Here is a 17295-nt window from a genome sequence, read left to right as displayed (position 1 = left end):
ACACTTCCTTGTTACTTCCTCAAGTCACAGGAAAACTCCAAAGATTAGAGTGGCCATGAGAACCCATCCAATTTTACGTGTGCTTTGTAGACTAAGAGAAGGCTTATAGACTTGTCTTCAAAGGTTTCAGAGTCCCAGAGCCATCCTTGTCCCTAGTGAATGCTGAACTCTGCCAAGGCTGCGCTCTATCAACAAATTTGTTTGTGATTTTCATGAGCAGGATTCCAAAGGGAAGCCAGTGATTGGAGGCTTTGTACTTGATAGATAATATGGTCGTGTTGGCTTCATCAAACTTTGAACTTTGCATCCAGGTGTAAAACATATGAGATCAGGGTCAGCACTTCCAAGGAGTTTAAGTATGTTGAGGTGCTGTACATGAGTGAGAGTAAAATGGAGCAGGAGATCTAGAGACAGATTGGTGAAAAGGGAGCACAAGGACTAAGCTCTCAATTTACTCACTCTATGTGTCAGCTGTCATTGATGGTCACAAGCTTTGGGTAGTGACCAAACAAATATGATTGCCATTACAGGCATCTGAAATGAGCTTTCTTTAAGGAATGTCTGGACCCACTATTAAGGAAAGGGTGAAAAGCTCGGACATCTGGGGTCCACCCAGATGTCCGAGTAGATCTGCTGCTCTTTCAGTTCAAAATAAGCAAGTTGATGAGGTTTGGACATCCGGATGCATCCTGGGCATTTCTCTGTGAAGGTGTTTTGGGCAAGTTTGACTGGGAGGAGAACATGGGACATGATGGAGGGATTACATGTCCAAACTGGTCTAAGATTGTGTTCAGGTCCCCCAGGAGAAACTGGCTGACATGGCAGAGGAAAAAGATATCTAAGCTGCTCTCTTTGGCCTGCTACTACTGTCATCCAATCCCAGCTAAGTGGTGGTCAGAGGATGGATAGATGGATAGATAGATAGATGGATGAACAGATTTTGCAAAAAGCTGCACAAGCACTTTTGGGGATTACTCATATGAGATCTCATATGAAATACCCTTTATGTCCCATAGATGTCACATCAAATAGATCCTTAAACAGTCAGGGCAATTATTTACTCCAACAGTCTTGCAGTAAACAATGAATCTACAAAGTGTTGTTCACAAACATTTAACAGATTAGAGAGAGGACCAACCTTGAAGTTTAAGAAAAGATATGTTCGTGAAGGTGTTTTACCCATCCACAATGTTAGCTTTTGTTAGTAGTCATCTATTTCTAACCAAATAGGTTTAATTCTTACTTCATGAGCATTATCATTATCATATTTCTGACAACTGACTTTTTAGAAAATAGTTACATCATCATTATTACAATATTAATTTAGCCATTAAAACAAACAAATAATAAAACATCTTTATGCTAAGCCAAAAGGCCTTTTACATTTCAGACAGCAAGAAAATGCAACAGTTCATGCCTTTAGTGGATGAACTATACCTCTTAGCAACATGGGCAGTGAATACCACTTGTGTTTAAGTTTTCTAAATTTTCAGAAATTATATAACTTATTCAACTCAGTCCAACCAATCTCTTGGGCTGGTAGCCAGCTGTGGCTGCTGCCATCTGTTCACCCAGCCAAAAAATTATGAAAATCTTGTCAATCTGCCACAAATATTAAACAGGCTGCCAGAAATCTGAGAGTGATTTCTAATAGGTATTCATTTTCAGAGTTTGTTGTCTTGTTTCTCTCAGTTCTGAAATATCTGTAAAATTGTGGTATTTCTTTCTTTTTTGATGTGGTGTTTTTTTTTTGTTTGTTTGTTTGTTTTAATCTCTGATGTTTTTTTATCTGCACCACGATTCTCTTTGACTTTTAACACTCGTCCATCTAAACTAACAACATTACCATTAGTGATTCTAGCATGTCTACTAGCTTAATACTTTATAAGTCGACCAAACCTAAGAGAGTAAATCTAAATGGCAGTCTACTTAACTAACATGATATTACTGCGCTGTCGCTAGTTGTTTGAGATTGTATGATTTAATATGACCATCGTAATCATAGTCAGTCTGAATGTTTTCCTGAGTGGGTACAATGAAACAAGTAAACAATAATGTAAAGTCACAAAGTAGCAATACTTTGTTAAAGTATGTACGCATTTTTTTAGTAATTCATATTTGACATGAGTATTTTTCTCTTTGTTTACTTTCATTTTTACTTCACTACATTTTGAAAATAAAATGCATGCTTACAAAAAATTCGGAGTGAGTCGCATCCATTACAGATAAATTTCTTTTTTGGACAAGGACTGGTGCAAAGTGCTGGAAAATCAACAAACCTTCTGTGGGTCATGGAAATTTTAATTGATTTTGCTGAAATTCTGAATTGTACAGAGTCTATTTATTACATATTTCTGCTTTCTTAGCAGTAAAGATGAAGAATGTGCTCAGGTTAATCTAGCACAGAATGGTAAGCTGTAGCCATCTTTACAATAGGCCTATATTAAAGATTTAATCAAGGCTATAACTGTACAAGCAACTATCAACAGCACAGTATTGTCAGTGTTATTTTTTAAACATTTTTTTTTTCCTGCATATATCTGTCTGACATCTCCCTCATGTCTTTGTTCCTGTGGTTTCTTATGTTCCACTTGCTTGTGTTGTAGATCTTCAGAGTCTATAGCTTTTTTGCTGTTTTGGCCAGCTGGTAGTAGTTCAGGATATGTAGTGAATCTTGCCTTTTGAACATGACTGCATGTCTACTTTCTTTGTGTAAGACTTGGTTCTGGTATATGGCAGGTATGGCAAAATGGAAACTGTCTCTTCACTGGGCCTGCAGATTTCCAAGCGCTGCAATCCAAGCATATTTGTATGTATGGATGAGTGCCTCCCAGTGTTATCTCCTTTGAAGATGCTGCCCACCAAGGAAAGGCTGGTTAAGATGAGAACTCTGGCTTTCGCCCCAAGCAACAGCTAAAAAAAAAAAAAAGAAAAAAAAAGAAAGAAAGAAAGAAAAAAGTAAAGGCTGACAGCTCAGGTTCAGTGGTATTACAAGTTCTTTGTGGCTGCAATAACTTTACAATTGGGATATCTGGCACTCAGACATCTTCCCTGCTCTCTTCACCTACATGATCACTGACATGGTCACTGCATCTCCCTCTCTTCAGGGCCGATGCACCTTTGTGTGAGTTGCATAAAATCATCCAAATGCTCCTTGAATCCTGCTCACTGCTCATGGAGTTTTGACAGTTCTCCGATCCTTTGTAGGACAGGTCAGAACTACCTTTGTTGCCATGGTAACAATCATTGGAGCATCTACACCTTACGTTGACATTGCACCGGCATTGGAGAGCCTCTTCTATGCTTGATGCTCAGTGTCAAAGTTTCACTGGTTTCTCTCTCAAAGCCACTAGGTAGATGGCCCTGTGGCTGTTTACTTTAAAAAGCAGTTAACACCTGTGTAGGTGCACAATATGGAATTTTGGGAATGTCGGTAGTGGTGGAATTGAGTACAGAGATTTCTAAAGAATTGGAAATGCTTCCAGAGATTCCCAAAGAAGTTACCATAAATGCAAATTTCTATGTTGCACAGACTCAAAACATGGTGGGTAGAGTTTGTGTAGGAGTGGTTGCAATGGCACCCAGAGTGAACTTTGTCAAGACTACAAATGAGTTATTCCATCATCCAATCACCCATATTATGAGAACATATGTTGCAAGGATAAAGATGACGTGTCTTGAATTAGTGTTTCCTTCAACGAATGCATAGCTGTTGTGTGTCTGACACTACGCTGTTTCACATGGCATTTCTCCGTCTCATGTAAAATCTGTCTGTGTGTTGTCAGGGCAGGGTCGTCTCATCATTATGTTGCAACCCCCAACAGGTGTGGGGTTAAAACACATTGTGTCACTAAACCAGCTTCATTGGGAGTATATGGTAAGATTGCCATGGCCATATTCACTGGTGTCCCAGCATGTCACAGTGATGGCTTCAAAATGATTGTTTCTGCCACAGACAATATGGACCAATAACAACACTTCACACATAGTTAGATGGGCTTCAGTTTCACACCACAACCATGAGCATGTTGGATCATCTCCATCTATGGTTTGGTCAGACTCCATTCCCAAAGGTCATTTAAATTAGCTACAGCCTCATTTAAGGCCAGAAGACTAAGGGAAAAAAGATCTTTTCCCCATTGGGATCAATTGGAAAGATCAGTACTATTACTTTTATTACTGATGAGGTCCATTACCTTTTAAGATGACTGAACACTCTTCATTAATGGCGACAGACAGGTTCCATAGCACTTTAAGATTGTTTGCAGTACTTTCTAGGGGGCTCACTGGGATATGCACATCCAATAAGCCAAAACAGGTTCCTTTAGTCAGAGTAGTTATACTGCATGAGAGACAATAAAAATAATCGTACACCCAGTAAACTATGAAATGTGGTCTTACTCTTGTAGGAAACAACTCCTTTGATATTAAGAGGTTTGAGAACAGCTGCAACTCACAGTTGTGTATCCATGACTTTACCTGATCCTGCAAACTCTATCACCAGATGCAAGGTGATGGCTTTATCCAGGATCACCTTCTGTTGCTTGTGATAGTCTTGCAAGGTCAATGAGGACATAGCAAACGATCTGGACAACGACACTCTCAACCCTCAAGAGAGTCCTCTCAGTCCTCACCTGCCTTTTCCAACCCCAGCGCTGTGAAGTTATGCCATTAATCGTTATGGTCACTCTCAGTGAGCTTCTGGTGCAGCAACTCAGACATTACAGTGGTCGCAGCTCCAGTGTTGACCATGACTTTAGCAGAGATAATACTCACAGGTGGGCATATTTGCAGGACTGACCCTCTGACTGCGATCTCATGTTCCCTCGAATGGCCCGTCCTCTCGTAAAAGCGATTCCACCGTTTTCCTTATAGACTCAGAGGGCTCAAGACCTGCCACACTCACTCTGGAAATTTCCTTCCTTACCACTGTAAAAATAGTTCCCTACTGTACCATGTGTGAGACTTGGGGATTGGACCTACATCTGGTTATGCTCTTCAAAATGCTCAGAGAGCTGCTCTGCAACATGAACATAGACCTCTGGAAAGTGATTTAGCAGTGAACATAAAAACTGAATGGCATCTCCTCTCAAGCATTCTCTAAACCCATACCTGTGGGCTCGTCACTTGGATGGTATCAAGAACTCTCAGCCTTCACAACCGTCAAACACGACTAACTTAGTCTGAGGAATTTCCGGTGTAGAGCTTTGGTGCCGAAGCTGCTAGGCCTCTTGACACCAGGATAAGCTGACAAAAATCACTGGCTTTCACATTTTTGCAGTTAAGATTTGGTTCTTTTGTTGGTCCCCTCCAGATAGGGCCTGAGTAAGAGGTTTGCTATTGTATGTCATGCAGCTCTGCAGTAAAACATCCATAAGGCCTTTCTAGAGTCTCTCAAGGGAACAGAGGTTGGATATCAATTTAGGCTGAACCTCTCTCCTGTGCAACACACTGCCAAATTCCTCTGGAGATAGCTGGAATTGTTTGCATCAGTACAGTTGCACTACTATGCAGGAGAGAGCTAACATTAATTGCAGCTGTTCTGCCTGCTTTTTCAATCAATCCATTCTTTGTCAGACTTTTTGATGTCCTGATTCTAGATAGTCATAGTTCACTTAATATATTAGTGCCTTAATAATTGTCTTATTATTTTATCAAACATTAAACATATAACCTCTTAGTTCTATAGAGTGGGCTTTAACACAGCCAGCAATATACATTATAGCTTATATAGACTTATTTTGTTCCTTTTGCTTTTTAATTCTGTTGAGATCTATAAATGTAGGATTATGATGAAAAGGTTTGACAGCTGGAGCATATCAATCTGATGTCAACATAGTGCCATAAAAATGGGAATTTTGAGAGGATGTTATAGTATAGATTATGGAGTTGGAGTTTATTTTTATTTAAAAAAAAAAAAAAAAAAACATTTCTTATACTTTGCCACATCAGACAGAGATGACATTTATATCAAACTAATTCAAATGCAGCTGTGCTCTTTTTTATCACTAATGTATGTTGTTCACCTGCTTCATGAAGCTATATGCACAGGACAATGATCTTCAGAGAGAGATTGAGAAAGAGAGAGAGTCGGAGGGCAAAGATCCATTTGAGAGGTTTGAAGGGGGACTAGAGATGGAAATTAGCCACACGGCTACAATCTCACGTGTTTACATTTATATGTGCATTAACATGTACTGTCCCATTTCTTTCTTTTTTAAAAATAAATAAATCTACAAAAATAAATCTACATCTGAGGTACGCCTGAAGTGTCAATAATGTAATAATAGTGTAATGAGGATCAACAGTTAACTTTCTCTTATGAGCATTAGCGTATTGCGCCTATCAACCAGCATCCTTACCTCTGTAATACTGTTTGTTCTTATTTTGAGCCAAGCAGCACCCCTAATCTCTGTAGCATTATTTCTTCTTTCCCCAATTCACTGACATTTTAACCTTTTAAAGTGGACACATAATGAGCTGCATGTTCTTTAAAGGACACCATAATGGTCAGTCAAGCCCATAGCATGGTAATGTGAAAGGCTTGTTAATTAGCTACATGAGGTATATTAGCATCAGCTATACTAGTGGATAAACACATCCAAAACTCTGATGTAAGAAAACAAAAAATAAATCTTAATTCTGAATTCAAGACTTTAACACTTATTTTGGAATTTAATTGTGTAAGTATAGGGTTCAGAGTAAAGCTATAGCTTTGAAATTTCTCAGAAAAAAATAAGCTTTTTAAGTTTGGATTGGGAGTCTGAGTATAATACTGACCATGACATTCATCTCATTAAATCATAGCAAAGTCAATTTAATGTCACATCTGCTACAAACCATTCAATTACACTGGAAAATACAGCAAACTATTTTGCTTGAAATGTGGCTCACCTCCTATTTTCTGGCAAGGTACATTATTCAGCAGTAATATTTCAAAGTCCATTTCATCTATAAATAAAATGAAACTTGATTTTTATTTGATTGCTGCAATCACATTCTTTTGAATTGAATAAAGTGCTACCTCATCTAGCTAACCTTACTTAACATTATTTTCACCTGGGTATTTTTTTACAGCATTTCTCAAAATTATTACTTATTTATTGTATTTTTCACCGATGTAATGTGTAATGTTGGTTTAATACCATATTATTGACATCTATACAATACTGTAATAGCATGGTGGGTTTATTTAGTGCTTTTATACATTTTGTGGCTAAGCCCTCCACTTTGTTCCTCTGTTTCAATTCTATACACAAGAGCTCATCTGTACATCTGACTTGACTGACTCATAAACATGAGGATGTCAGCCTCTTTTTTTTTTTTCACTCTGTAGGGCTAGCGAGTCACCGTGTGTGGAGCTGACTGACTGATGTGAGTGTTGTTGCCTGACTTACATTGGCCAGCCCTCTCCGGTGGAGACAGTGAAAAGTGTCAGGAAGGCCCAGATAACGTTGTCATAGTGGAACTCGTACTTCTTCCATTCTCTGGGCTGAGCTGCCACGTCATCCCTGTCATAATCGAGGAACTGACCCCTGATGGAGGGAGGGAAAACAGGGAAGAGCACCACGGTGAGAGACAGACAGAGAGAGAGAGAGATTAAAGGACATGTACTCAACAAATAAATAAATAAATACAAATAAATAAATGAAAATATTACAAATAAAAAAGGAGGGTGGAAAGAGGGCAAAAAGTGGGAAACCGTGGATGAGAAAGTCAAATAAAGACATATAGGAGTGAGAGAGAGCATATTTATAAGTCATATTTATAAATCATTTAAGTCATATTCAACAAATTCTGGGTTAGAGTACAGCATACAAACAGGAATTTCAACAAATAACAAAGATAAGACAAACATGTATTTAAATAATAATAATAATAATAATAATAATAATAATAATAATGATAATGATACTTGAAACAGTGAGATCTAAACATTGATGAAAGTTTGCATTGCCTGTTACGTGTCACATTAACATGAAATGCTGTGAGTTGTGAGTTCCTTCAAAGTGCCTCAATTAGTGCTTTCAAGCCTTGTTTGATCCTTCCAAAATCCATGATGAAATCACAGTTTGACCAGAGGAAAGCTATGGGACTGGATGTTTTGAGTGAAAAATCCCCGATTAGAGTATCCTGTCATTTTCCTTTTGAGTGCCACTGACTATGTTCTCGTGCACAGAATATTTCAGTCATTGCTTTTGACAGTAATCTGACATGCATTTGCCCTCGGTCTGATTAATGGAAGGGATGCATTACACCGCTTTGAGCCTGAGTCTAGCCCCTTTTTGGGCCATCATGATTGATTTTCAAAATTGGACTGAATCTGCAGTCGTGCTGGTCTGGTCAGACTCCAAAGCAGTTAAGACAGATGGTCAAAAAAATCCACGGTGTGAGACAGATTCAGTGTCTCTCATGCTAGCTAACTTAGCTTTGCACCCATAATTCTTTGATTTGGACAACTTCTGTGTAGATCCATATGTCTTTCTCTTGATACTACACATATGCAGAAATCCCAGAGTATTACTCTCTATATTAGCTCACTTTAAATGAATGAATAATATAAATGACCTAAGTTACAATAAAGCTACAATATGCAACTTTTTAATAGGTAAAATCACAAAAAATAATAAATCCATTTTTTTTTCCTTAAAACTATCCATACAGTATCCAAAAACTCATATGCATTATTCTCTGCATTTGTTTATAGTTTATAGTAGTTGAAGCTATACAATAAAGCTACAACAAAGGTAAATTATGCAACTTTATTATTTTTTTTTTTTTTACATAAAAATAACAATAAATTAATAAATATAAACAACTTCTGACTAGATGTAGATGTGCTTTTTTCCTAAATGCTACAATTCTGTAAAAAAAAAAAAAAAAAAAAAAAAATCTAATGAATTACTCTGTATTAGCTTAAGTTAGTGAAAGCTGCACTATGCAACATTTAATGGCTATAAATTGGGGGAATATATTATCCATTATCAGTCTGTGCCTGTGACTCTGCGTTTTCTTGCCTAAATACCTCGATTTGCCTGAAATTGGCTTTTCAGTGATGAACTGGGGGGTCGTGGTAATCCCAACTACTCAAGAGTTTTGAGGGTTTTTTTTTTTTTTTCATACCACCCAGATTTCACCATAAATCGGTTCTATTTGAGTCAAAAGTTCCCAATCTTCACTTTTTACGACACCCGAGTGTCACAAAGTGGCTGAGTCAACATGGCCCGCGTTCCCGGTGAGCTCAATACAGTTGAATCTACAGGGAATGTATTTGCCCATTGGCAACTGCAAATCATATGAACTATATTGAGTCTATGGGGAATGCAGATCGTGTTGACTCGGTCATTTTGTGACAGTCGAAGTGTCACATCAATTCCAAATGTGGGCTTTAAGGCGATGCTCATGGCCACAGTGGAGGAAAATCACAAAAACAACAAAATGGCAGAAAGCGAGAAGAGAAACAGCAACTTAGTAAATGTGTGGCAGATATGACCTGTCCAGCAACACAGGTGAACATCGGTATTTTTCCCCCTAAACTGTATATTGTCATTGTTTTCTATATACTAAATCAAAGTAGTAAAATCAGCAAAGCAACAGAAAGCTTTCATGACGACTTAACAGTTAAGTTGCTAATGTAAATCAGACACAGACACAAAACCCTGTGGACTTCATGGCAACAATTTCAGTTGGCATGTTCACAGTTGTATTCTTAAAGTATTTTCTACAGAATAACACATTGGAAAAGTTAACTAATGCTTACTAAATAATTTATTAGCTTCTTCAGAGTAATGTTATAATGTTATACTTTTAACATTCACATTGGTTTAGAGCCACGGTCATGCGTGTCACCCAGTAGCGACCCCAGCTTGTCCCTTATAACCTAAACCTTCTGTTAGTATCTGAATGGTTTCAACCTGTCTGTCTATCAGGCCACTTTATCATCCAAGTAAAAAGGAGCAACAGATTTGTCAAACTACCAAAAGGTGGGGAAATATGTTTTTATGGTATTTAAACTCCAGAGAGTATCCTGGTAGATTGTCAGAAAAATATAATGTTTTGTTATGAATGAAATCAATATTTCTTCACTTTTCCTGAGAACAAATTTCAGAATACATATCACAAAGTAAATACAATGTGAAATGCACATCAGGCAATTATTGATGTCTGTGTGCATTGATTTAAAAATGTACCATTGGCTTGTGTTTTATTTTATTGTTTACCTGCAGTCCTTCTCAAGACCCTTGGACTCATCGGTGCAGTAGAAGAACTTGCCCTTAAAGAGCTGCACGGCGATTACAGCGAAGATGAACATGAAGAGGATGTAGACGATGAGGATGTTGAGAACGTTCTTCAGGGAGTTCACGACACAGTCAAACACAGCCTGTAAATATTCATGCATGCAAGCGCGCGCACACACACACACACACACACACACACACACACACGCACATTCACACAGGTCAATAGATGTGAAGAATTCATACTGACATGCACACATCTGCAGATGTGCACTCACACTATGCACCTGCATAACCACACATAATTGTATGAAGACACTCTCTATTTATGTCTTTCTTTGCCTGTCTTTTTCCCTCTCCCTCTCTCTCCCTCTCTCTTTGTCTCTCTCCCTCTCGTTCCATCCACTTTATCCCCGTGTAGCAGCACTCTGTTTATCAGCTTGTGCTGTGATCACTCTCTGAGATGAAGTGCTTTGTCTATCCATCGTGGCATGTGTGCAATCTAACCAATGAATACGCTGCCGGATGAATGATCTCCATCAAGGCTTTTGTCTTCAGCGTAAGGACGGGACATATTTCACCCCTCTTCTGCCGGCCTGTCTGTCAAACCACTTTGTCCAAGTATCCAAGAGTCACCAACTTTTCTGGCAACCTGATCTGTCTTAATCATCTCGTATGCATTACTTCAATGAGATGTTTAATCTTTTGTCAGATGTGATACTTCTGTCTGATCAGCCGCCCTCCTTGATACACATCACTTGCCGTGGTCCAGACTAGGATGTGTGTCAAAATTACAAGCAGAGCAGGGAGTCGAGGGCTGTGTCTTGAAGAGACACACATATGCAGTTTTCCTTTGCATTACTAAAAACCAAAGAACAGGCTCTGATAGGATTTAATATTAAGATGAGACTGAGAGCGTCTGAGAGGCCACAGTGTCCCTTCCTAAGCCCCACTGATGTAATTAGCTCATCTTTAATGCAGTCCCTTCAAGACTGCACTGAATGCACTTTGAATTATGTTACTGGGGTTCTGTAATAGCTTGAATTTTGTGCGTTCAACAATCATGGACATGTACAGGCCCTGATCTGATTCCTCTCCTATTTTGTGTTTTTTCTCCAGCTGGCTGTATATCTAAATAATGTCTTTGCCTCCTATGTTTCTCTTATGAATACACTGAAGCAGATCCTACTGTAATATCATGGACTTAATCTGAGCTGTGTCATTTTACTTTTCAGAAGTAAGCAATTTACTTGCAGCAGGTAAATTATAAAACCTCTGTGTGTGAGTGGTTTCAGACAGAAAGTAGGCATCAGCATCAGTTAATGGGTTATTCACCATCTGTCTGCAGCCTGGCACCACTAGCTGAAGAGCTCAGAAATGTATCAAAAAGCCCTCATGCATGCCCAATATTCAGTCACTTAAAATGACAGCACTGGTTGTGAGACAAACTCTCCAAATTGTGTGAATTCAACTTGTAACGTTCCTCTTTTGGTACCAGATGTGCTTAGCCTACCAGATATGCACAAAGTCCTGCTTCTACAGGTGATTAGTTGTCCATCAAAAAGACAAAAAAAATTAATAATGATGCATCACAACTTAGAGAATGTGTTCTATTCTGATTTGTTTAACACCACAAAGACACAAAGTTTGCCACAGCTCTGTTTGACTCAGGAAATATGTGACTGTTGAAAATGACACCAGCCTACTCAATACACCCATATTTATTTACAGGACGACACATAAATAAATACTATAATTCACCTCAACGAAGAAGAAAGCAGTGAAGACTGTGAATATCCATACTTCATTTGATATCTTTGTATTCATGTTCTGTAATATCTTTGTATGTATTATTTTTTCCTCTGGTATGTTAGACTGCATAAATTAAAATGTCCAATATAGATTAGAAAAAAACAATAAAAATAAATAAATCAATTAATAAATAAATGCAATTATAGGCAGAATTCCCCACAATTTCTTAACCTGCTTTCCAGAAATAAGCCACTGAGCTGTAACGTCATCCATAAACACAGGACCCAGCGTGAGCCTGCCAGGCTGAGCTCATCTAGTACCTTCACTCCCCAAAACACCCAACGCATAAACAATTAAAATCTGTCATTTATCATTTGTCATTGTTAGAAGTGATATATCCATTTGTTTTAGATTTAAATGCATTTGTGTGTAACTCCTCACCCGTCGCTCTGGGTTTTCTTCAAAATAAACAGATGTGATCACTGTACCTTGAGCTTGGGCAGCCGTTTAATGGTCTTCAGAGGCCGGAGGACTCTGAGAACCCTCAGGGACTTGATGGTGTTGATGTCCTTGCCTTTAGTCCCTCTGTGCAGATTGAAATTACAGTTAGCTTGGGTAGGGGGTTTATGTAAAGGAGACCGGAGGTCTGATTGCCTCTACAAACTGTCAAAGGCGTCTAAGGCACGCTGGCGGGTCCATACGCACATGCACACTCACTCACACACGCATTAACACTCGCGCACACAAACTAATAGACCCATCCTCACATAAACCATTTCATCCCGTTCTTCAATAACAATTTTGATTAGTGCATATTAGGTATATATACTGTATATATACGCAAACAAACCAACTATTTTCTTAGTAGACTACATGCATGTCAGTATATATATATGTATACGTTATTCTACAGAAACATGTCCACAACCAGCCAGAATAAAACTTTATTGGCATGTAATTGCAAAAGAAAATGCCAACAAGCTCTAAAAATCACAAGCAATTCCATAAAGCGGTGACCTTAGTTCTGTAGAATAACATGCAAAATTGTTATAATTTGTGTAGTAGTAAGTATACAAAGAATGAGCCCCTGGGCCAGGAGGCAGCTTCTTTGCAGGAACCACTGCTGTCAGTCGCGGCAGTCGTTACATGTTTTGTCAACTGGTCACAGAGTGGGGGAATAGAGGCTAGCAGTTACGCTAATAATATATGGCTTCGCCTTCTTCCATACCAACAGTGACATTGGCCAAGGACAGTGACACAGGAATTGTTAATTGACCAGCAGCACAGACACACACTGCGGCAGCTTATGCATCGTCAATAAAGAGTGTCTCATTTTCTCTCCAGTGGCCTTGACTCCTTGGATCAGAGAGATCAGAGAGGGAGAAAGCGATAGTGTGTGTGCATATGAATGTATGGAGCCATATCTCCATGTGTATGTGCAACAGTATATGTGACAGGGGTTGATTAGGGCACAAGCTAAAAAAATGAAGGTGGAGGAAGTATTCATCATGTAAAAGTAACATATATAATAAATGTAACTCAAGAACTGGCGAAGAAAGTGCATAAATAAACCATCAAACCGTAAATACAGCTATGTAAATCACACACACTTTAGGCAGTGTGTTCACAAGCAGCAGGTTTTAAAGCCTGTGGCTCCTCACTCTGAAACATCTTGTGAGCTCTCTTGGGCTTATCTCTCCCTCCCGCGCGGTGATTTGCTTTCCATTTCTCCTTATACACATAGGCCCACATCAGTCAGTCTATGGTGTATTTCAGCGTGGATGCAACTGAAGCCTCCAAATTAACTGTGAAATGATGCCTGGGTGGCCGGTGGGGGGTCCTGAGGACCAAGGTGGTCAGAAAGACTCACTGTTCAAGTTGTGGTTGTGTGCACAGAAATAGTGGTTGGAATATTTAGACTAATGCAGGCTGAGGATATTTATTTGAATATCTAATATTACAGTATATTTAATGAGGGCTCGAGAGTCATGAATAAATTATAAGATATATAACAATGCAATATATAAAAGTCCCTAGCGGTTAGTGAATGAGGAGAATTATGAAAACTACTCGCAACTTCACTGAGCTCCTCTATCAGTGTACATATAACTAATACAGACTCGAAGCAGGAGAGAAGCATGGTTCCACACCTTTCAGGCTCGGGGCTTTTTCCATCTCAGGAAAAACTCTAGCTGTAACAAAATGGCATGCAGTTCTCATGCTCTGATGACTTGGTTACCCTGGCATGCAATCCGTTAAGTCAATGCCAGTCCTCGCCATTCAAGGACCTCAAAACATTTGGATGGCAAGAACCATCCCCCGATAGCTTTCAGAAGAGCCGTGGGCTAGGAAGATGTAGTGCTTGTGTATGTGTGTGTGCGTGTGAGTGTGTGTGGGTACAAGGTTGTGTATTCACATCACAGCAGCGCAGATCAACACCGATTGCTTCATGTGCTCGGCAGCCAGGCATGTGAGGTCATCCTCAGTCACCATGACTATGGTCTTCTCAGCTGCCCCTTCTGAGAGCACGAGCATTTCCTGTTTACAGATGGGAGATCTGACGTCCAATCAGTTGTGTGATTCACAACAGAGCAGAAACGCTTCGCCTTCTGTTCTTTACTCCCACGGCAAAACAGGATGCACTAGTCTCCTTCCATGCAGCATCTTTTAATGCAGGTTTAATTAAAAGACCTGTGATTTCTGTATATTATAATGATAAAGATAGTGATTAAGATCAAACTGGTCATTGCAATACTGCAAGTGTGCAAAAATATTCTTAAATGACAAGATAAGCATAAGTGTTTATGGAAAAAATGGTATCCAATTTTAAACTCAGTGTACAGGATATAAGGAACACCTGCTATTTCACAGGAAAAAGCCTGACCAGGTAAATTCAGGTGAACGCTATAATCCCTTATTGATTTTTCTGTAAATCCTCTGCAGAAATGAAAGAGAGATCAAGATAAAGGTCAGGAGAGGTGAATGGAGCTGCAGGCTATAATGTTTTGGCAATTTGATCAATTAAATACACCTTAGCCATCAAGAGGAGATATAGATGAATGGTAGCTGACAAGATAAAGGATCAGTTAATTAAGCTTTGACACCTGATGTGCAGGCCGAGCAAAATTAAGTGGAAATCAATATTAGAAATATGTTCCGAGCATTTTGTACTCTCCAGTCCAGGTTCATAATAGTTTACTCGAGCTTCAGCTCTGTGTTGATCTAAACGCTGTCTTCTGAAAGCTATGAGGTGAAGTTCCCAATATTGTTTTATTGTGTTAATGTCCCAATATTGGGACAGAGGGTCACTTCACTGAGAGGGGAACCAAGGATAGGGGAGGGAAATCATGGCTATCCTAAGCATTTCAGGATAGGGAGGTGCTGAAATTTGACTGCAAAAGCTGATAAAAGGGACATTTTGTGTTTGACATTTCAGGACAAGAGACAAGAGGGGCAATAACAAAAAGGTAGATAGGGACAGTTCCCACCTGGCCACGCTTTGTTGCGATCTGATGAGGAAAAAGTAATGATAGGCACACACCCAAGCACGCATCCAAACACGCATGTGCACGCACACACACACACCACACAAGACAAACACATATACAAACACATAAACAGAGCGAAACAAAAGAACAGAAGAAAGTATGGCTGCATCAAAGACAAAGCAAAACAAGACAGAGCAAAATAAACATTTTAAGCAGATAACAATATCCCACCGGCATGAAGATACAATGGTGTTACTTATCCATAGAAATTGAGAACATCAAAGCACATCACAAATAAAAACAAGAATAAGAGGCCAAAAGAAGCACTCACACTAATCACCATGTGCTAGGAGCAAAGAAGTAGATAAGTCTAATGAAATATTGAGATGACATGATGTAAAAGAGCATTCTGGATATGTAAATAAGGGAGAGATGAAAAGTATTCTCAAAATGTGAGTGCTGTCACGCATGCTCTTCCATTGGAAATTTTCCACGATGAGGACGGCAGAGACGAGAAGACAGACAGAGTAGAGTCTACGGCAGGACTATCTGCCATGAATGTGAGCAGTTAGGAGAGACGATCAGATGGACAGACATCTGGAAAGGGGGGTATCCATCAGATAATAAGTCCATACGGCTGAATCAGAGTCTGACTAATCCATATCAGGACAGGAACATGAGCGGGAGCATATTGTGCCGAGCCAATTCAGCACGAGAAAGCTATTAAACATACATTTCCATGGATGATCTGTGCATTAGAGCAAAGCAAGACACTGACAAAATATAACTTTTTTTTGTCAAAGTTACAATATAAATATATGGTATCTGTTCTTCCTGCATAAGTCCTTTTCCTAACCTGATACCTTTTAAATCTGAAGTTGATTATTGTCATATATACCTATAAATGGCAATGCGATTGTTCCTTGATTTTCATTTAATTTCATTTGCAAGCTGAAAATTAAGGACAGCAGTGCATTCCCTTGTAAAGAAATCTGTTAGGAACATTTTTCCATTTTTTGAAAACTTGCATTGTTTAAATTTTAGTTTTCGACAGTACAGTTACTCCTTCACTGTGCTGCCCTGCTGTGCATTACAGTATGTATATTGTTGTCGCTGATGCACATGAAATATTGTAGAGAAACGGGAAAAAACAAATAATTGTACTAATACAGATGTAACACAAACTCACTTATGTAACCAAACCAGAGAAAATGTCAGTGTGAATCTTTGATCGTGACTATGGTTTGGTATGATAAGAGCTGCAAATAACAAAATATGGCATTTGTTGAAAATATGAGTGAGCTGTGAGAAGGAGGCTGCATACACACCTCTAAACTCTGCATAGACGACACCGGCTCAGAGGGACAATTAGATCAAGACAGGGGGACAGACAAAGACACAAACAGAACGAAAACACGAGCAAACAGACAGACGTAGAAAGCAGGCATTACCCCATGAGGCTCCTGAAAGCAATCCAAACCACAAAAGAGGAAGATGGAAGGAAAGAGAGAAGACAGAAGAGATAGAGAGAGTGAGCAAACAGATAAAAACACACAGAAGCATCAATCTGCAGTTAGCCCAAGAAAGAGGGAAATCAGAGCGACAGAGCGACAGGAGGCACCGCGAAGCAGCTTTACACAGGTGACAAACTGGAACCGGGGAGATTTTTAGGACAGATGCAATATGCACACTGGAGCTGGATGCAAAATAATTGACAGTGTGGGTTGAAAGAGACTACACCAGCTCCCTCTTACCCTGGAGACCCACACTGCAGGTTTGTATGCTTCAGGTGGCTTATTATCTCACTTTGCGAGCTT

General features: G+C 39.2%; 1 protein-coding gene across 2 annotated transcripts in view; it reads right to left on the bottom strand.

Moving 5' to 3' along the window:
• cacna1bb (calcium channel, voltage-dependent, N type, alpha 1B subunit, b) overlaps window positions 1-17295 on the bottom strand; it is a 191225-nt gene that overhangs the window by 35715 nt on the left and 138215 nt on the right. For both annotated transcript variants that reach the window (XM_030066133.1, XM_030066134.1), the window contains 3 exons: window positions 12479-12575; window positions 10221-10381; window positions 7398-7535 (listed from right to left, as the gene is read on the bottom strand). In XM_030066133.1, the coding sequence (XP_029921993.1) occupies window positions 7398-7535; window positions 10221-10381; window positions 12479-12575 (396 nt within the window). The remainder of the gene's footprint in view (window positions 1-7397; window positions 7536-10220; window positions 10382-12478; window positions 12576-17295) is intronic.

This window comes from Myripristis murdjan, chromosome 12 (genome assembly GCF_902150065.1).
Source record: "Myripristis murdjan chromosome 12, fMyrMur1.1, whole genome shotgun sequence".
Lineage (NCBI taxonomy): Eukaryota > Metazoa > Chordata > Actinopteri > Holocentriformes > Holocentridae > Myripristis > Myripristis murdjan.
The sequence above is the reverse complement of the archived record's forward strand: the minus strand, read 5'-3'. Positions and strand labels throughout refer to the sequence as shown.